Source organism: Apodemus sylvaticus, chromosome 17 (genome assembly GCF_947179515.1).
Source record: "Apodemus sylvaticus chromosome 17, mApoSyl1.1, whole genome shotgun sequence".
Taxonomy (NCBI): Eukaryota; Metazoa; Chordata; class Mammalia; order Rodentia; family Muridae; genus Apodemus; species Apodemus sylvaticus.
In genome coordinates, this window is record NC_067488.1 from 71601485 (window position 1) to 71623077 (window position 21593).

General features: G+C 45.8%; 1 protein-coding gene across 50 annotated transcripts; it reads left to right on the top strand.

The window, feature by feature from the left end:
* Window positions 1–5303: 5303 nt before the first annotated feature.
* Window positions 5304–19353, top strand: Lalba (lactalbumin alpha). 50 transcript variants are annotated; one of them, XM_052161035.1, is made up of 8 exons: window positions 5304–5699; window positions 5735–5771; window positions 5984–6055; window positions 6127–7428; window positions 17134–17366; window positions 17681–17839; window positions 18283–18358; window positions 19019–19353. In XM_052161035.1, exons 5-8 carry the CDS (start codon window positions 17231–17233, stop codon window positions 19077–19079), a joined length of 432 nt encoding a protein of 143 aa, XP_052016995.1. In that variant the 5' UTR covers window positions 5304–5699; window positions 5735–5771; window positions 5984–6055; window positions 6127–7428; window positions 17134–17230; the 3' UTR covers window positions 19080–19353. The 50 variants fall into 50 exon arrangements, with proteins under 50 accessions (XP_052016995.1, XP_052016990.1, XP_052016999.1 ...); XM_052161030.1 differs by lacking the exon at window positions 5735–5771 and adding an exon at window positions 5879–5948; XM_052161039.1 differs by lacking the exon at window positions 5735–5771 and adding an exon at window positions 5879–5948 and having other exon boundaries at window positions 5304–5628.
* Window positions 19354–21593: the final 2240 nt, after the last annotated feature.

Sequence of the window (21593 nt, forward strand, 5' to 3'; positions counted from 1 at the left end):
TGGTGGGGTGGGGAGACAGCTCAATTGGCTTGTTGCTTGATCTCCAGCACCACGAGAAAGAGAGGGGCATCTCTGCAGAGCTGTAACACCAGCACCGGGAGGACGAGGAGAGAGGAGGATCCCTGGACTTCTTGACCACTAATCTAGACAAATTAAAGATCTCCAGGATCAGGAGAGAGATCCTGCCTCCAAAAGAAGGTGGAGTGTGAAAGAGGAAGATCCCCAACATGGATTCCTGATTCCCACACACATGGACACATGTGTATATGCATGTGTGTACACATGCACACACATACACACACACACACACAAGGAAGGAAAGAAGGAAGAAAGGAGGAAGGGAGGGAAGGGGGGAAGGAAAGAAGGAAGGAAGACAGGCTTGGAAAACCAGAGAAACCACTCAAGTCATCTACCCCAGGAGGTGCAGTTAGGTCTGAGTTACTCTAGAGCCTCCTCCCCTGGGAAGTTGTTTATTTTCCTGACAAGCAGTTTGGTAATGTTGGACAAGGCTGTTTACAAACTTTGTTCAGGCTCTGGTCAGTTGTCAGTTTATTTTTCTTATTTTTTGATTCCTCTGTTTTATATTCCTCATGCTGGTCAAATGCTAAGTTCATCTCACCCATCCCTGAGTGCTTTAGAGAGCTCTGTCCTGGTGCCTTTTATTATATAAAACCCTGGTGTTTATTCTCTTATTGCAGAACTAACACCAAATCAAGGCAGACTTTTGATGAGCTCTGGGGGAAGGAAGGAGATGCAGACCAACTGCTTGGCTAGGTGAGATTCTGACAAGCGGCCGGGGAAACTGTAGTCTGTAACAGTCAACCCTGGAGTCGGACAGAAGGCAGTCTTTTGAGACTAAGCATCACATTGTAGCCCAGGCTGGTCCAGAACTGACCATGTGGCCAGAACTGACCAGGCAGATACTGGATTTCTGGGGATTCTTTTGTCTTAGTTTCTCAAATGCTGGGATTACTCTGTGCCTGGTGGAAAAAGGCATTTAAATGGGTGATAAAGGACCTCTCCTAACTAAGGAAATATTGGAATTCTACCATTCAAAGTTAGAGACAGAACTAAGATTGAGAATAGAGATGAAAGTCAAAGAGACAGACAGACAGATAGACAGAGGTGGGGGAGGAAACTGGCAAATCCAATTTGATATGGGCACAACAATTTTGAATTAAAAAACAGACAGCAGTAAGAGCACACGGCCTTTGTGTGCCTGCCCTCTCCTCTTGTTTGCACTGTTGGCTTACATCGTGCAGACACACATGCAAATCTCATGGGGGCAAAGAGACAGAGCACATGGGACACTTTTCTATGTAACTAAACGTATTTCTTATTTTACCTTCTATGTAGTGATGGCTTCTAAAGGACCCAGGAAGGGACTTGAATAGGACACTTGATTTGCCAGAGAGTTGGAACAACCTAGGAGAACGGACCACCCGGAGAACTGATCACAAACTCCTCTGGTCTGCACCCTGAACCAATGCTTTAGGTTAGTGGTTCTCAGCCTGGGGCTCAGGTTGGACAAGCCTCACAGGAGTCACCTAAGAGTACCAGAAAGCACAGATGCTTATATTACAATCCACAGCAGTAGCAAAATTACAGTTTGGAAATAGCAACAAAAATAATTTTGTGGTTGGGGGTTACCACAACATGAGGAACTGTGTTAAAGGGTTGGGCGGCAGTGTCAGGAAGGTTAAGAACCACTGCTTTAGATAAAGAAGTTGCTAATGCCTTTACCAACTAGTGAATGCTGGTCTTTGGTGAGATTATATATTTTTTCTTTTTAATTTTTGGTTTTGCGAGACAGGGTTTCTCTGTGTAGCCCTGGCTGTCCTGGATTCACTCTGTAGACCATGCTGGCCTCTAACTCAGAAATCTGTCTCCCAAGTGCTGGGATAAAGGCGTATGCCACCACTGCATGGTGCGATTATAATTTTTTTTAAAGATTTATTTATTTTTATATATATGAGTACACTGCCACTGTCTTCAGACACACCAGAAGAGGGCATTAAATCCCATTACAGATGGTTCTGAGCCACCATGTGGTTGCTGGGAATTAAACTCAGGACCTCTGGAAGAGCAGTCAGTGCTTCTAACTGCTGAGCCATCTCTCCAGCCTAGAGTTATGGATTCTTGTGAAGGGTTAAGTGGGTGTTAGGAATTGAAGCCAGGTCCATTGCAAGCACAACAGTTGCTCTTGGCCACTGAGTCATATTTACAGACACATTGTTGCTGTTTTGAGACTTGGTCTTGCTTTGTAGCTCAGGATTGCCTGGAACTTACTTCATAGTGCAGGCTAGATTTAGATTCATGGTCCTCCTGTCTCAGCCTCCCAAGTGCTGGGGTTACAAATGTGCAGCACTGTGGTAGTTCTGGGGAAATTATTTTTCTTTTCTTTTTGTTTTTCTTTTTTCGATGTTTTATGTCTCACTTTGTAACTTTAGCTGGACCAAAATTCACCATGTATACAGTCCAGCCTCAAATTCACAGAGATACACCTGCCTTTGCTTCCTAAATGCCACCATACCTGGCTTCCTGGTGAAGGTCTTAAATACATATTTTATAGAACAGTTGTCTCTTAGAGAATCATTATGAGGCTTGGTGGTGGTGGTGGTGCACACCTTTAATTCCAGCACTCAGGAGACAGAGGCAGGAGGATCTCTGAGTTTAAGGCTAGCCTGGACAACAGAGTGAGTTCCAGGACAGCCAAGGTTACACAAAGAAACCCTGTCTCAACTCCCCTATCAAAGAATCACCAAAAGGGTTTGTAATACTTGCCATGAGAAACCTTACACAATGTAATTTACTGAGACAATAATTAAGTAGGTTAGAGAGAGCTCTAGAAAAGGACATATTAATTTTAGTAAAATAACATAGAAAATGCAGAGGTGTTTTAGACCTTACACCCACCCCATATTTTATCAATAACTTTAGTAGACGTATGCAGGATTCATAAAGGTTCAGGTAATATGAAGTAAAGGGCAACCAACATTACAGGCAACAAAATTATAACTCAAAGAAACCTTGCGGTTTGAAACATGAAAAGGGAGGTGACTGGAAGCGTATTTAAAGTTCACCTGGGTGATGATTTGAACAAGGTGAGAATGGACGAGGGAGCTTCTGTGTAAAACAATGAGGATTTGGAGCTGGAGAGCTGGCTCAGGGGTTGAGAGCAAAACTCTTGCAGAGGATCTGAGATAGGTGCAGTTGTGGCTCACAACTGCCTGGAACTCCAGCTCCAAGGGATCCAATATTTCTGTGACCCTTGGAAATAATAGATACCTTAGAGCTTGAGTTCCAGGCAGTTGCATGCACACACACACACACACACACACACACACACACACACACACACACAGAGAGAGAGAGAGAGAGAGAGAGAGAGAGAGAGAGAGAGAGAGAGAGAGAGTTAAAAATCTTTAAAAACAGTGGTTAGGGTCTGTTTGTTGATATTATGATTTAGGACGTGGGAAGGGTTAATCGTGAAGACCATATGAAGGATGCAGAAATAAATGTTCAGCCAATGGAAGACCACAAAAGCCACCTTCAGCTGATTAAGGGGCTCAAAAGAGCAGGGAAGAGACTTAAGTCTACACAAGCTCAGATACAGACTGAGACTTCTACCCGGGGTGTGGTGGTAGAGGGCTGAGCAGCCACCTGTGTTGGGAACAACCACTGCTGTTGCAGAATTAGGACACAGGGGCAGAGTGGAGGGGACGGAGTTCCCCACTCTGGCCTCCACAAGTTTGTTGACACAGACAGGCCTTATTCACTGGACTCTCACAGAAAAGTACAGGAACTGAAGGCATATGGCACACTCCCCTCTGTCTATTTAGGTTGGGTCAGAGCTGGGCTGCTCTGAGCAGAGAGCAAGATTGGACCAGGTGAACTCTAGATATTCAGACTCAGTGGTGGGTGGGCTGACCTGTTCTTCACGCTCGGAGGAGTCCACTGCTGCTCTCCTGGCTGTCTTTACCCTGGGACGCAACTCTTCCCTTAGCAGACAACTCCCAGGACTTCCTGCTTCCCTCTCATGAAGCCTCTGCATCACAGCCTCCCCCAGCCCCAGACGGGCTCACGGAAGACTGAAGTCCCTGTTCTGTATGTGCTGGTGTGGACACTGCTGCCCTTTATAGAGCAGGGTGGCATCCCTCCTGGGTGAAGGTTGGAGAAGCTCCATCTCGCAGCAGACATGGAGCCTGGAGCCAGCTGGAGCAGTTGCTTCTGTGCCTTGGTTCTAGGGGACGCTTTAGCTCTCAAGGGGCCGTTGTTTAGTGCAATAACCAGCTGTGTCTGAGCTCTGGAAAGACCGGCAAGACAGGATGGAGAGGCCAGTGAGATGGCGCAGGAGGTAAGGGTGCTTGCCTCTGAGCCTGACAAACTGAGTTTACTTCCCAGAATCTACATGGTAGAAAGAATATGGACTCCCACAAGTATTCTCTAACCTTCACGCCAGTGCTGTGGCATGAACATTAATACACAACAAATACACACACATATACACACAATACACATATACATACATACATGCATATGTACACAGACATATACACACAGAGGCACAGACATATTGATAGATAGATGGATGGATAAATGGATAAAGAGATGTACACTGAGGCACACATACAGACACACACACACACACACACACACACACACACAGACACATACACCTAGAGGTACATACAAACACATAGACACATATACATAGAGGCCCACACATGATACATACATATATACACACACATATATATATACATACATACATACATAATACACATATACACACATACATATATACATATATACATATATATACATATATGTACACACACATATATACATATATATATACACACAGACACATACATACATAGGCACACATACAGACACATATGCACACAGTAAGTAAATTAAAAGTTACAATTAAATTCAATATTTATCAACTACTTCATGCCTCACAAAGCACACATTAACTTGTTCAGTGGCATAAATCAGGTTTCAGAATGAGCCTTAAGAGGAGCTCTGAGGTGTGCTCTGCTTGCCCTTGTACATGGATCAGTATGGGTGTGCCCAGTAGGGCTGTGTTAATGTCTGGCATGGGTTAGGAACCCAGTCTGGTTTGTCTTTTATCTGGGAAGACGGTGGAGGAAATGGCTACAGAATTCTGAAGATAACCTGTTCTGTTTAATTTGATAGATTGACAGAAAAAAACAAAACAAAACCAAGTCGGGTCTCTTCAACAACATGTAGCTGGATGAGATTTGTGAATAGCAAGCCCAACTTCCTGTAGGACGGGGACCCTGCCCTGTGAGGAAGCTCTGCATGAGGACGGGGCCCTGCCGTGTGAGGAAGCTCTGCATGAGGACGGGCCCTGCTGTGTGAGGAAGCTCTGCATGAGGACGGGGGCCCTGCTGTGTGAGGAAGCTCTGCATGAGGACAGGGTCCTGCCGTGTGAGGAAGCTCTGCATGAGGACGGGGCCCTGCTGTGTGAGGAAGCTCTGCATGAGGACGGGGTCCCTGCTGTGTGAGGAAGCTCTGCATGAGGACAGGCCCTGCTGTGTGAGGAAGCTCTGCATGAGGACGGGCCCTGCTGTGTGAGGAAGCTCTGCATGAGGACGGGTCCTGCCGTGTGAGGAAGCTCTGCATGAGGACGGGGCCCTGCTGTGTGAGGAAGCTCTGCATGAGGACGGGTCCTGCCGTGTGAGGAAGCTCTGCATGAGGACAGGGCCCTGCTGTGTGAGGAAGCTCTGCATGAGGACGGGGTCCCTGCCGTGAGAGGAAGCTCTGCATGAGGACGGGGCCTGCTGTGTGAGGAAGCTCTGCATGAGGACGGGGCCCTGCTGTGTGAGGAAGCTCTGCATGAGGACAGGGCCTGCTGTGTGAGGAAGCTCTGCATGAGGACGGGCCCTGCTGTGTGAGGAAGCTCTGCATGAGGACGGGTCCTGCCGTGTGAGGAAGCTCTGCATGAGGACAGGGCCCTGCTGTGTGAGGAAGCTCTGCATGAGGACGGGGCCTGCTGTGTGAGGAAGCTCTGCATGAGGACGGGGTCCCTGCCGTGAGAGGAAGCTCTGCATGAGGACGGGGCCTGCTGTGTGAGGAAGCTCTGCATGAGGACAGGGCCCTGCTGTGTGAGGAAGCTCTGCATGAGGACGGGGTCCCTGCCGTGAGAGGAAGCTCTGCATGAGGACGGGGCCTGCTGTGTGAGGAAGCTCTGCATGAGGACGGGGCCCTGCTGTGTGAGGAAGCTCTGCATGAGGACAGGGCCTGCTGTGTGAGGAAGCTCTGCATGAGGACGGGCCCTGCTGTGTGAGGAAGCTCTGCATGAGGACGGGTCCTGCCGTGTGAGGAAGCTCTGCATGAGGACAGGGCCCTGCTGTGTGAGGAAGCTCTGCATGAGGACGGGGCCTGCTGTGTGAGGAAGCTCTGCATGAGGACGGGGTCCCTGCCGTGAGAGGAAGCTCTGCATGAGGACGGGGCCTGCTGTGTGAGGAAGCTCTGCATGAGGACGGGCCCTGCTGTGTGAGGAAGCTCTGCATGAGGACAGGGCCTGCTGTATGAGGAAGCTCTGCATGAGGACGGGCCCTGCTGTGTGAGGAAGCTCTGCATGAGGACGGGCCCTGCTGTGTGAGGAAGCTCTGCATGAGGACGGGGCCCTGCTGTGTGAGGAAGCTCTGCATGAGGACGGGTCCTGCCGTGTGAGGAAGCTCTGCATGAGGACAGGGCCCTGCTGTGTGAGGAAGCTCTGCATGAGGATGGGCCCTGCTGTGTGAGGAAGCTCTGCATGAGGACGGGGTCCCTGCCGTGAGAGGAAGCTCTGCATGAGGACGGGCCCTGCTGTGTGAGGAAGCTCTGCATGAGGACGGGCCCTGCTGTGTGAGGAAGCTCTGCATGAGGACAGGGCCTGCCGTGTGAGGAAGCTCTGCATGAGGACGGGCCCTGCTGTGTGAGGAAGCTCTGCATGAGGACGGGCCCTGCCGTGTGAGGAAGCTCTGCATGAGGACGGGTCCTGCTGTGTGAGGAAGCTCTGCATGAGGACGGGGCCCTGCTGTGTGAGGAAGCTCTGCATGAGGACGGGCCCTGCTGTGTGAGGAAGGACGGGGCCCTGCTGTGTGAGGAAGCTCTGCATGAGGACGGGGTCCTGCCGTGTGAGGAAGCTCTGCATGAGGACGGGCCCTGCCGTGTGAGGAAGGACGGGGTCCTGCCGTGTGAGGAAGCTCTGCATGAGGACGGGCCCTGCCGTGTGAGGAAGGACGGGGTCCTGCCGTGTGAGGAAGCTCTGCATGAGGATGGGCCCTGCAGCTGGGAGCTGGGCTTCCTCATAAAGGCGGCTCTTTCTTCCTGGAGGCACTGTGTGAGTATCTCACTTTGGCAGAGGACAGAGTACGGAGCTCTGGATGAGAAAAAGGCGACCAAAAGGAGGTAACTAGCACATTTTCTTGAAGAACACAATACAGGGATATATTGTATGAGAGAAGAATAAATTAAAAAAATAAATGAAAATGAAAATAAAAAATCTGTGCCAAATTTAAAAAGCCACGTGTCACTAGCACATGTAAGTTAAAACAATTATTATTTGGAAGTAGAATTTCTTGTAGGATTTTATGTGTATGTTTTCTGTACAGGCACAATTAGCATGTATACAATGTGAATTCTGATGTTTCACTTATTTTATTATGAGCATTTTAAAATTCCAATTTCATTATGTAAATGTGGCAGAGCTTGCATAGTTTTCCTTTGAAGCTGTTAAGTCAAGGAGATTAAACCATATTATTATATTTCTAATCTTCTTCAAAAACAAGGAGGGAATATGTTCCTGATATTATCTATTTCTATTCAATAGAAGACAATATATCTTGAAATGTCATATTTATTCATAAATTAATATTTTTGAGTTCTACAACATGCTAGTGATTACTGGATATTCAAGAGATAAGACTCACCTGCAGATCCACTAGGCTCCAGTATAACATAATCTGTCCCCAAGGAGCCTCAGAGTTTCCTGAGATTACAGAAAAAGAAGAAGGTGACTTCAGTAGAGCATGTGAAGAATGAGCTAGAGTTTGAAGGTAATAAAGGCTTTAAAAAATTAAAAAGGGCCAGGCGTGGTGGCGTACACCTATAATCCCAGTACTTGGGAGGCAGAGGCAGGCAGATTTCTTAGTTCGAGGCCAGCCTGGTCTACAGAGTGAGTTCTAGGACAGCCAGGGCTACACAGAGAAACCCTGACTCAAAAACAAAACAAAAACAAACAAACAAAAAAACAAAACAAAACAAAAAAGTTAAAAAGGGAGGCTGGAGAGATGGCTTAGTGGTTAAGAGCACTGACTGCTCTTCCAGAGATCCTGAGTTCAAATCCCAGCAACTACACGGTGGCTCACAACCATCTGTAATGGGATCTGATGCCCTCTTCTGGTGTGTCTGAAGACAGCTACACATACTAATAAATAACTTATTATTTCTTTAATGTACTAGTATACATGAAGAAACCTGTACAAGGGAAACATTGTATGTGACTAGGAGCTGTAACTTAACTACTAAAACTTGGAGGGAGGGGAACATATTTAAGTTCTAGCCAACAAGAGTGGAGAAATTTCACTGAAAAACTGAGAGCAATCCATAAACTCCTCAGAGGGATAAATTATTCTAAGAGGAAAGTGGTCTAGTTTTTTTTTAAATGAATGAATGAGTTGATTTTTTTTTTTAAAGATTTATTTATTATTATATGTAAATACACTGTAGCTGTTTTCAGACACACCAGAAGAGGGCCTCAGATCTCATTACAGATGGTTGTGAGCCACCATGTGGTTGCTGGGATTCGAACTCAGGACCTTTGGGAGAACAGTCAGTGCTCTTAACCGCTGAGCCATCTCTCCAGCCCAATTTTTTTTTTTTTTTTTTTTTTTTTTTTACAGAACTTCATTGTAGCCTCTGGTTGGCCTGGAACTTGCTGTGGAGACCAGGTTCACAGAGATCTGCCTAATTCCCCCTTTTGAATGCTGGGATTGAAGGTGTACACTGTCAAAGATGTGTTCTAACAAAACTTAAAAAGATTAAGCTAAATTTCAATATCTATTATATTGACTCTCAGTATATTAACTAGTGAACTAGCTATTAGTGCAATGCCAGAACTCTTCCTCTCATCAAAGTTTAGACAGTCAACAACACAATGTCCATCATACATAACACCCAGTAAAATGATTAGTGCTAAGAGATCACAGGATAGATGCCTGTGATCACTAACTGCAGGATTAAAACAAGTGGATCAGAAAGGTGGTAGACGGGTTCCACTGGTCACTTCCTCCATTTCAATGCAGACTTAACATTAAATGATGTAGCCCATAATTATATAATTATATAGCCCAATTTCCAATGTGAGAAATTGAGGCAGAACAGGTTTGTGCACCTCGAGTAAAATAGTGTTTGAAGTCAACACTTTTAGAGTCTGTTAGGAAATTTGTAGCATTGTCTTACCTGTGCCCTTTGCAAGGATCAGGAAACCCCCAACTCCCCCCTTCTTCCTGGGAAGGGAAAGCAGTGAAACGCACACTAGCATTCTCATCCAAGAAAGCTGCACTGGCCTGCTTTATGTCAGGAACAGGGGGTAGGTAGATAGAGATGGTTAAGAACACACACAATCCACGTACCATGTACACAAACCAAGGTCCAGGATCACATCTGCAGTACTAGAACTAACTCTTGATGTCTAAGTTAGGGTTTCTACTGTTGAGAAAAGATACCATGACCACAGCAACTCTTATAAAGGAAAACTAATTGGGGCTGGTTTACAGTTCAGAGGTTTAGTCCATTATCATCATGGCAGGAAGCATGGCAGCATTCAGGCATATGTGGTGCTGAGAATTCTACATCGGAAGGCAGAGGAAGAGAGTGACACAGGGCTTGACTTGATCATCTGAAACCTCAAAACCCCCGGGGACATACTTCCTCCAAGGCCACACCCACCCCAACAAGGCCACCCCCACCCCCACAAGGCCACACCCACTCCAACAAGGCCACACCCACTCCAACAAGGCCACACCCCCTGATAGTGCCAACCCCCTTTGGGCCTATGGAGGCCATTTTCATTCAAACCACCACACTTGATGCAAACCCAGGCCAGTGCTTTCTACAGTGAAGTGCTCTATCCCTGAGCTACAACCTCTGTACTACGGCTGTCTCCAGTGAAAGAGGAGCTGCACTGTCACACTCAGATGTGAAGACACCATCTTGAATAACAATCAACAAGTCTTTTAAATTAGGAGAGTACATGTACAAACCCAGAAAAGATGTATCCACAGAAAGAACTTGAAAGGGTCTAGATTTGCCATTTGGGATGCATGGAGAAAGTCCTGTCTACATGGAACCAGACATTCAAGACTGGGACGGTATTTGTTTTTCAAATAGTGAAGTCCTAATAAAACAGTAACCTGGAGAGACTGTCTTAATTACTTTTCTATTGTTGTGATAAAGCACAGTGACCTAAAGCAACTCGAGGAAGGAAGGTTTATTATATGTTACAGTTTGTAGTCCACCATCTGGAGAAGTCAAGTCAGGAGCCTGAAGGTGGGGACTGAAGCAGAGGCTGTGGAGGCACAGTCATCACAAGCTTGCTCCTCCTGGCTGGCTCGGTTTGTTTTCTTAGGTCTTTGTCTAAGACAGCGTTTCTATTCCTGCACAAACATCATGACCGAGGGGGAGGAAAGGGTTTATTCAGCTTATACTTCCACATTGCTGTTCATCACCAAAGGAAGTCAGGACTGGAACTCAAGCAGGTCAGGAAGCAGTAGCTGATGCAGAGGCCATGGAGGGATGTTTCTTACTGGCTTGCTTCTCCTGGCTTGCTCAGCTTGCTCTCTTATAGAACCCAAGAATACCAGCCCAGGGATGGCCCCACCCACAATGGGCCCTTTCCCCTTGATCACTAATTGAGAAAATGCCCCACAGCTGGATCTCATGGAGGCATTTCCTCACCTGAAGCTCTTTCTCTGTGATAACTCCAGCCTGTGACAAGTTGCCACACAAGCCAGCCAGTGCAGTCATCCAGGACCACATTCCTAGGGATGCCACCATCCACAATGGGCTGGGCCTTCCCACATCAATAATCAGTCAAGACAGTATCCCATAGACTTGCCTAGTAGCCCAATCTTATGGAAACATCTGTTTTCAATTAAGATTTCCTCTTCCAAGATATGTGTCCCCCCTGGATTTGTCTCAAGTTGACAAAAAACCAACTGTCACAGAGATGGAGAAGCATGGATTAATTCAAAGGAACAAATTAAATATCTGGAAACTAATTGTAAAGAAGGGCTAATATATGCACGAGCGTGCAATCTAACCTGGATATAGAATTAAGTACTAAGAGTTAACATGCCATTTAATGAAACACTAGGAATCAAATGTCTATGCAGCAAATGCTCAGGCCAATAAATAAAACATAGCCAGATCCCCAGAAGGTTCATTTCTTTGTTTCATTAAAAAAATGTCTCATGAGTGTTTTGTCTGCAGATGCTGAAGAGGAAACAGACCCCCCAAGTCTAGAGTTATAGACAGGTGTGATCTGCCATCCGGGTTGGAGTTCGGACTTGAACCCAGGCCCACCGGAAGGGCAGCCAAATACTTTTTTTTTACATTAACTTTTTTTATTCGATATATTTTTTATCTACATTTCAAATGATTTCTCCTTTTCTAGCCCCCCACTCCCCGAAAGTCCTGCAAGCCCCCTTCCCTCCCCCTGTTTTCCCACCCAACCCTTCCCACTTGCCTGTTCTGATTTTGCTCTATACTGCTTCACTGAGTCTTTCCAGAGCAAGGGGCCACTCCTCCGTTCTTCTTGTACCTCACTTGATGTGTGGATTATGTTTTGGGTATTCCAGTTTTCTAGGTTAATATCCACTTATTAGTGAGTGCATACCATGATTCATCTTTTGAGTCTGGGTTACCTCACTTAGTATAATGTTCTCCAGCTCCATCCATTTGCCCAAGAATTTCATGAATTCATTGTTTCTAATGGCTGAATAGTACTCCATTGTGTAGGTATACCACATTTTTTGCATCCACTCTTCTGTTGAGGGATACCTGGTTTCTTTCCAACTTCTGGCAATTATAAATAGGGCTGCTATGAACATAGTGGAACATGTATCCTTATTACATGCTGGGGAATCTTTTTGGGTATATGCCCGGGAGTGGTATAGCAGGATCTTCTGGAAGTGAGGTGCCCAGTTTTCGGAGGAACCGCCAGACTGATTTCCAGAGTGGTTGTACCAATTTGCAACCCCACCAGCAGTGGAGGAGTGTTCCTCTTTCTCCACACCCTCTCCAACACCCGCTGTCTCCTGAATTTTTAATCTTAGTCATTCTGACTGGTGTAAGGTGAAATCTCAGGGTTGTTTTGATTTGTATTTCCCTAATGGCTAATGAAGTTGAGCATTTTTTAAGATGCTTCTCCGCCATCCGAAGTTCTTCAGGTGAGAATTCTTTGTTTAACTCTGTACCCCATTTTTTAATAGGGTTGTTTGGTTTTCTGGAGTCTAACTTCTTGAGTTCTTTATATATATTGGATATTAGCCCTCTATCTGATGTAGGATTGGTGAAGATCTTTTCCCAATTTGTTGGTTGCCGATTTGTCCTCTTGATGGTGTCCTATGCCTTACAGAAACTTTGTAATTTTATGAGGTCCCATTTGTCAATTCTTGATCTTAGAGCATACGCTATTGGTGTTCTGTTCAGAAACTTTCTCCCTGTACCGATGTCCTCAAGGGTCTTCCCCAGTTTCTTTTCTATTAGCTTTAGAGTGTCTGGCTTTATGTGGAGGTCTCCAGCCCTCAGAAAGGCTCCTTTCTAACCGCAAGCCTCTCTATGCCCAGAGGTAACCACCCCTCAGTTTTACGCTGAGTGTTTGCATTTTGGTACTTCATTTGGTTGGGAAATATTTATAGCTCATATTTCAATAACTTAATCTGTAGGTCTTTCAAGGACCTTCAGGGAGGATTTTAATGTCTCTCTCTGTGATTCAAGGCTCCCTGCCTGCTAGGCAAATGTGCCATCTTTCAGCCACATCCCCAGCCCAGGGAGGAAACTTTAGAGAAAGCTCCTCCTACATTCCACTTTCTCAGCTTGGAATCTCCTTCACTGGACGCAGTTATGAAAATGTGAACCTGAGCAGGACCAAGACAATGGCCGTATATTCTCATTGGAAAAATGCACTGCTGTGGATAATTACTTAATGCACTAGTTCATCCAACTACTAGCATCTCTTTGGTGTCCTGCCCTCCCCCGACCCCCCCCCCCCCAGTGGAAGCCAATTGAACAGAAAGCCCTTATCTATCATCTTTAGTGACAATCTGACTATATACAAGAAGTCCCCAAACACTGAAATTTGTAATATAGAAGGTTTATTTGCAAAATAGTTTCTGTTCTTTGTATTACCTTATAAATGACTGGAAATGGAAAGTGGAAACTGATGATGATGATGATGATGATGTGGCAAATGGTGCTGGAGAGATGGCTCAGTGGCTAACAGCACTGGTGACTCTTCCAGAGGACCTGGATTTGATTCCCACCACCCACATGGTAGCTCATATCCATCCGTAGCTCTAGTTCAAGGGGATCAGATGCCCTCTTCTGGTGCCCATAGGAATCAGGCGCACAAACGATGCACAGGCATACATGCAGGCAAAACATCATACACATTAAAAACGTGGCACATGGAGCCGGGCGGTGGTGGCGCACGCCTGTAATCCCAGCACTCTGGGAGGCAGAGGCAGGCAGATTTCTGAGTTCAAGGTCAGCCTGGTCTACAGAGTGAGTTCCAGGACAGCCAGGGCTACACAGAGAAACCCTGTCTCGAAAAAACCAAATCCCCAAAAAACAAAAAACAAAACAAAAAAAAAGTGGCACTTGTTTAAGTAAATTAAATTTATTAAAAACACCAAATCTATGTGAAAAGTACTACAAAATATCACTAAAGTACATAAAATATGAACAAAGGGACATGTATGTTTTGAGATTAAGTATTTGATGTCAGGATGTGCTGGCTGGTTCCATGTCTTTCTTTTTTGTTTTGTTTTTTGTTTTTTTTTTTTTTCTTTTTTTCAAGACAGGGTTTATCTGTGTATTCCTGGCTGTCCTGGAACTCACTCTGTAGACCAGGCTGGCCTTGAACTCAGAAATATGCCTGCCTCTGCCTCCCAAGTGCTGGGATTAAAAGTATGTGCCACCACTGCTCAGCAGGTTTTGTGTGTCAATCTGACACAAGCTAGAGTTATCACAGGGAAAGGAGCCTCCATTGAGGAAAGGCCTCCATGAGATCCGGCTGTGGGGCATTTTCTCAATTAGTGATCAAGGGGGGAGGGCCCCTTGTGGGTGGCGCCATCCCTGGGCTGGTGGTCCTGGGTTCTATAAGAAAGCAAGCTGAGCAAGCCAGGGGAAGCAAGCCAGTAAGGAACATCCCTCCATGGCCTCTGCATCAGCTCCTGTTTCCTGACTTGCTTGAGTTCCAGTCCTGACTTCCTTTGGTGATGAACAGCTGTGTGGAAGTGTAAGCTCCCCAGGTTGCTTCTTGGTCATGATGTCTGTGCAGGAATACAAACCCTGGCTAAGACACAGGATATAAAGTTTTTTATGCTGGCCTGGTAGCTTATACCTGTAACTCCAGCATTCAGAAGGCAGAGGCAGGAGGATCATGAGTTCAAGGATAACCTGGGTTACATATAGAATTACAAGGTAGCCTGGGCTATGTAAGTCCCTATCTTCAAAACACAACAAAACTAAACTAAAGCAAGCAACTAACAAAATCTTAAAGGTCAAGTCCAAGATTTTGTCTCATCCTCTGCCTGGTATAATTTTCCTGAATTATACAATGAAGTGGAACAAAATGGTGATATTAGTGTAAGAAGTAATAATAATTTTACTGTGGCCTTCAGGAGTTCACTCCAAGTGGCAACCCTGTCTTCCCATCCAGTGCCATCTGCTTTCAAACTATAGTGTCAGATGGTAAATTATGCTGGAGCAGAAGCTGGACTCAATTTCCAGAAGTCCCCAAAAGGTGACGTCTGGTGTTAGAAACTTTTCCTGACAGAACAATCTGATATTTCTGGGATTTCTTTGAAGAAATCCAGAAAAGTGTGTGGTAAATACCTTTTCACCATTTGATTTGGATCTCAGCTTCTTTGTGAAGAATCCTCAGTAACAGTTCCTACCCCCACCCTTGCCTCGGCCAATCCCGGAAAGGAGAATCGGACAGGAAGCTTCCGCATTAGCCACACTACCGTCTTTCCGTTTCTTTCTCTTTCAAAGCATGGTTATTGTCTGTTGTTCCATCTCCAGGAACTGACTTTTTCCTCTGAATGTTTGCAGTAGTTCCCGTTAGCTCTCTGTCCTCGGGTGGCCCCACTGTTACAAACAAATGGTTCCTCTTGCCTGAGGCACACTTGCTATCTTTCCTGGACTTAGCTGTGATTCCTGGACTTTATGCTGCTTTTCATTGTTCATAGGGAAGGGCAGAGATACGATCGATCGATCGATTACAGGCGAGCAGATGTGTCTGGAAGCGTGGAAAGCGTCTATGGTGTAAGATTGTGGACCTCCATTTTCCTCTGTCACAGATACTCATCCCATAGCCCAGGGCCAGAGGCAGTTTATACAGACACTGCTATTTGGAAGACTCCACCAGACCTAACTTTTCTTATGTGTTCCTCTCCTGTATGGTTGGTTCATGGTCATCCCCTCTTAGTTTCCATGTGACTTGATCAGTGTGACAGCATTCCCATACCCTCCCAGTCCTTCTGGGTAGAATACAAGAGACCAGCAGAGGCAGCACGTTTGCTGTGTTTCTGAGCATGCGTCTCTTACCCTTCAGGAGTTTCTGTCCATCCATCTTGGTTTTCCACATCTTCCACATGACTTTCAGTCATGCTGTAGTTGGGGTTAAGAGAGGAGTATTTTTGTCTCTGAAGACTCATGGACGATAAGCAATTGAAAGACTTCCAGTTTTTAAGCGTTAGGTGGCCTGGTTAGGATAGAGATCTCAGGAGATGTCAAAAAATCAGGTTTACGAAATGAGCACAGGCAGAGGAGGGCAAAGATTATCGAGACTGTGAATGTAGCCATGACACAAATTACAGGAATCACCTGGAACTAATACCCGTCCTGACTTGCTTAGGCAAGATGACTATTAATAACTATATATAGTTATATAATAGTTATGTTCCTTTCTGTGGCCAACCTTGGGGATATGAAGGCCTACTTACCCAAGAACAATGTTACTATGAAATTAGCCTTGGAATGACACAATGTCTTAGTGACACCAAGAAGCATCTAGTTATTTATGTCAGTGGTGACTTGGGGCAGGGAGCTTGGTAATGGCTTACAGGACAGCTAGATATTTTCACACAAAACTTTTTTTTAAAGATTTATTTATTTACTATGTATATAGTACTTTGCCTACATGCATGCCTACACACCAGAAGAGGGCATCAGATCCCATTACAGATGGCTGTGAGCCACCATGTGGTTGCTGGGAATTGAACTCAGGACCTCTGGAAGAGCAGTCAGTGCTCTTAACCTCTGAGCCATCTCTCCAGCCCCCACACAAAACTTTTCACATTAGCTCTCTTCCTCTATAGGAAGTCTTGGGATCCAAATGGTATTTGATTCTCATGCTAAATGTCACCATGTTCCATCCCTTTTCTCAAGGCCCTCAGCTATGAGCCACCCTATCAAGGAGCTTTCCTGGACTTTGTCCTATGGCTGGGTTGGCCAGAGAAATACCATCTTTGATCCTAGGACGTGATACAACCCCTTTCCACATTCCGTATGCGTTTAGGAGTAAGAATGGAGTTGCTGTGGCCAATGTGTTTTCCAATCACCTCACTTGTATTGTCTCTGAAGTCTCCTTTGTTCCTAAAGTAGGTTAGGGACATCCTGCTTCCTAGAAGCAGCCCTAAAAGAAACGAAGGTTTACCAGAGCTGAGCGCGAAGCAGGATCATGTGTGGAACTCTATGGGCAGAAAACAATACTTGGTATTGACTGGATACAGGAGGTGGGGGGAGGGTGGAAGGCTGGAGGGAGGCTGGCAGGCTCAGCGTTTCTATCTTGGCATAAACACCTCTTCGTCATCGGCTTCCTAGAGTGAAGGCCTGTTGCCAGGGGGCCAGAGGCCTTCTTCATAAATAAAAGCAGGTGAAATGAGCGGTGTCCACATTTCAACCTCTGGGAGCAGCCAAAATGATGCGTTTGGTTCCTTTGTTCCTGGTGTGTGTTTCTTCGTTGCCTGCCTTTCAAGCCACAGAGCTTACAAAATGTGAGGTGACCCACGCCATTAAAGACATGGATGGCTATCAAGGCATCAGTTTGCTTGAATGTGAGTTTACACTGTTTCTTTGCTTCCTCCCGTTCCCACTTCTCCCTTCTCCTCCTCCTGTCTCCTCACGGTCTCATAGCCCTTCTTCCTCTGTCTTGGTCTATTTTATTCAAGTAGTTCTCCTGCCCTTCCTGTCTTCCATTGTCTGACCTTTCTCACTTCACCAAGATACTCTGGACTTCACTTTTGGAGACTGATTGGGATGCTTCCCCCATCTCCTCCCATACCCCCCACGCCCCCAGCCTGGAAACTAGTGTCTCAGTTATGCCACTCTGAGACATCTCTGAAGAAGTTCTTTCTTCTGTCTCCCTCAGGGGCCTGTGTTTTATTTCATACCAGTGGCTACGACGCACAAGCTATTGTCAAAAATAATGGCGGCACAGAGTATGGACTCTTCCAGATCAGTAACAAATTTTGGTGCAAGAGTAGCGAGTTCCCGGAGTCGGAGAACATCTGCGGCATCTCCTGTGAGAGTGAGTATCCTCTTTCACCATGCTCTTCTGATTCCTTACAGCCTGCCTCTGAGTCCTCCGAAGCAGGCTCCACATCTCAGCTGTGATGGGTACCATGAGACTTGAGATGGTGGTGCGTAGTAAGAAACTGGTCACTGGTCATGATCTGTACATGCCCAGAGAGTCCCCTAAGGTTCAGGGTAGGATAGTTTGAGACATTTGTGAGTCTTGAAGCCTCATACACTATATTTTTAGGGTGGAATGAAGCTGATGGTTCCTTGAGAGGCGCCCTAGGGAAGGGAATGAAGTCCCCATGGAAGGGAGGCATTACTGGATTGGCCATTTCATATAGAAAGTCTCTAGGTCAAGCCTTCAGCTCAGAACCAGTCCCCCGACCTGGGACTGGTGGAACCAGTCCACTGAGCCGTGCTTCTTATTTCTCTGTTCCTTCGTGCACTCTGTAGAGTTCCTGGATGATGACTTTGCAGATGACATAGCCTGTGCCAAGAAGATCCTGGCTATCAAAGGAATCGACTACTGGTGAGACATGGCCTTTGCTCTCCTCTGGAGAGCGTTACCACTTCCCTCTCCAGACCATTTAATCTTGGGTGGAGTCTCCAAAACAAAGCTCATATAGAGTCCCAGAGGTCTATATTTAAAATGATCTTTTGTGTCATTCTTGTGTGATGACTTTCCCAATAAGAAGTTCTCTGTTCTGTAATCCCAGCACTCTGGGAGGCAGAGGCAGGTGGATTTCTGAGTTTGAGGCCAGCCTGGTCTACAGAGTGAGTTCCAGGACAGCCAGGGCTACACAGAGAAACCCTGTCTCCAAAAAACCAAATCCAAAACAACAACAACAACTAAAAAGTTCTCTGTTGGAAGGCTGATGTCCAGAACCCTCTTCTCCTGCCCAGTTCTCAGGCTTAAAGCACTCGGTATTATTCCACAGCTTTCCTAGATCTGAACTTTTATTGATTTTATTATTATTATTATTTTGCTTTTTAGAGAGAGGTCTTTGTGTGTGTGTGTGTGTGAATATGTGTATGTGTATGTGTGTACATGCCCATGCACGTGTATAACTGAGCAAAGTACAATGATGTACATGTATGAAAATGTCATGATGGAACCATTATCTGGCATGGTTAAGTTGGATGGAAAGTTTCAGCCAGCCCATTCATTTTGTCGTTCCTCGATCATCAGGAAAGCCTACAAGCCCATGTGCTCTGAGAAGCTCGAACAGTGGCGCTGTGAGAAGCCCTGAGCTCCGGTCCTTGCCGCTCCTGCCCCGTGGTCAGGAACACCTCTTCCCTAAGATACCTCAGCTTGGCTCTTTCTGTCCCCGCGAAGATGATCTGTCCGTCCCTGAGCCTTGTACCCTGTAGTGACACCACTGGACTCCAGAGGACGTTTTTTCGATGGGAGTGTGATGGGAGCACTGGACTGCAACCCCTTGCTTAGTGACAGCAAGGGTCTTGATGGAGGTTTCATGAAAGCAAGAGAGCCCTCTCCTGTCCCAAATAAAGGGCCCAACTTGATGTGTGTGTTGTGTTTTCTTTCTACCGAAAAGGGTGGAAATAGGGCGGGGCTCTGAAGCTCCAGGTCGAAGCCACTCTGTCTGCTGCTGGGAGGAGGGTGAGCTTACCACACGATGTAGACAGCATTTTCTCTGTCAATTTGTTGGTCACCTAGCAACCACAGGGAATCCAAGTTGTTAAAGGGGTTCATCCTATGAAGACTAGTAGGAGAGACAATGCAGATAGTTGTAGTACAGGGTGTTACAAGACTAATGAGAGGCTAGAAATATGTTCTGCACACTCTCAGTTTTTTAAATGACTCATTTGTTTGTTTTTAATTTTTAAGAAGATTTATTTATTTATTATATGTGAGTACACTATAGCTATCTTCCGACACTCCAGAGGAGGGTATCAGATCCCATTACGGATGGTTGTGAGCCACCATGTGGTTGTGGGATTTGAACTTCGGACCTTTGGAAGAGCAGTCGGTGCTCTTAACCACTGAGCCATCTCTCCAACCCTGACTCATTTATTTTTGTGTTATGTGTATTGGTGTTTTCATGAGGGCAGCAGGTATCCTGGAACCAGAGTTACAGACAGGTGTGATCTGCTATGTGGTTGCTGGGAATTGAACCTGGGTCCTCTGGGAGAACAGTTAGTGTTCTAAACCACTGAGACATCTCTCCAGCCCAGCTCTGGCTATTCTTAAGAGGAAAGATAATTTGCATTTAACGGAAATGGAAAACCAAGATCAAGAAGGCATTCATGGGCAGAGGAATTAGCTCAGCAGATAAAGGGTCCTCAAGCAAGTATGAGGACCTGGGGTTCCGCCCTTGGCACTTGTATGAAAAGCTGGGCATGGTAGTGTGTGCTTGTGGTTTCAGTTCTGGGAAGGTGGACACAGGAAGATCCCTGAGGTTTGATGGCCAGTCAGTCGAGCCTAATCTGTGAGTCCCAGGTCCTAGTTCAGAGACTCTGTCCCAAAAAACAATGACGTCGGCTCCTGATAAATGAAACCCCAGGTTAATCCCTGGCTTCCACACTCACATGCATATATGCGTACCTGACACAAACACTCGTGTACCTATACCTCAGCTCCCACAGAGGATGGCAGTGGTGGATTTTTTCCCTTAACATCTCACTATATAGCTTGGGCTTGAATATCCATTCATTATCCTTCAGCCTCAGCCTCCAGAACACTGGGATTGCAGGTGTGTGAGGCCACATTTAGTAGACTATCAGGGGTAGAATTTAACTGGATTTGGAAGTATAGGTGGGGTTTGATGGAATGTGGCGTGGTGGACATTAAAACAGAATAGTTATGAGTCAACAGATGATTGAGGGAGTTGAGGAATTTATTCTTTTGAGGTGAGCTGTGACAAGACTTCTTCTCTGGAAATCACACACATACAGGGCATTAGAAAGTTACCAATTCTTAAGAACTTATTCACATGGGGTCTTCTGGTTTGGTCTTTCTGTATCATATGTCTTGAACCTTGCTTGTTCTTTTTTGTTTTTTAATAATTTTATTTACAATCTCCTAATGACTTAATGGTGATTGGCTGTTCTTGGCTGGCTTTTGCCCTCTTTCTTTCTTTCTTTCTTTCTTTCTTTCTTTCTTTCTTTCTTTCTTTCTTTCTTTCTTCCTTTCTTTAGGAAATCTATAGGCACAAATGAGGTGTGTGTGTGTGTGTGTATTTGTGTGTGTGTATGTAAATCTATCTTGTATCTGTGAAAACACTCCCAGGAAATAACTGGCATCCATTGTTACACTGTAGTGTAAATTTAAACACAGTATGATGTCTCTCCTGGGACACTGCATGTTATCTTTCCCATACTAGTCACAGTACAAAGGCTTCTCCAAGTCCTCAGGGTTTATTCATGCCCTGAGCATGGGTGCATGTGAAAGGGCAGAGTTGGAGGCTCATTTTGCCCCCTGAACTTTCATGTTTCCCCTTAGCCACCAGCTTGCCATAGCTGCAACTTCTGACGGCCTCATGGTTAAAGATTTTAAGGAATCAGCTCTGCCAAATGATTAGAGAAGCAATGCCACCAAAGCTGGGCTGCGCTGAGTGTCATGGTTCTGGCTGTGTCTACTGCCTTTGTGTTATCTCTGTGGAGTACTTGAGGCAGCTATCTCGTAAAGAGATGAGTTTATTAGCTCCATTGCCTTGGGGATTCAAGGTCCAAGATTTGGTTGTGGGTTTCCTGAGGATGGTGAAGAACAGTGTACTGTAGGACTGCAAGTGGGATCAAATGTT

What these genes read in the sequence shown, in the direction of transcription:
- Lalba (XM_052161019.1), top strand. Translation starts at nt 17,231, where the DNA reads ATGATGCGTTTGGTTCCTTTGTTCCTGGTGTGTGTTTCTTCGTTGCCT. An exon ending in AGGCATCAGTTTGCTTGAAT is followed by an intron (nt 17,367 to 17,680) that starts GTGAGTTTACAC and finishes TGTCTCCCTCAG; the next exon opens with GGGCCTGTGTTTTATTTCAT. An exon ending in ATCAAAGGAATCGACTACTG is followed by an intron (nt 18,359 to 19,018) that starts GTGAGACATGGC and finishes CTCGATCATCAG; the next exon opens with GAAAGCCTACAAGCCCATGT.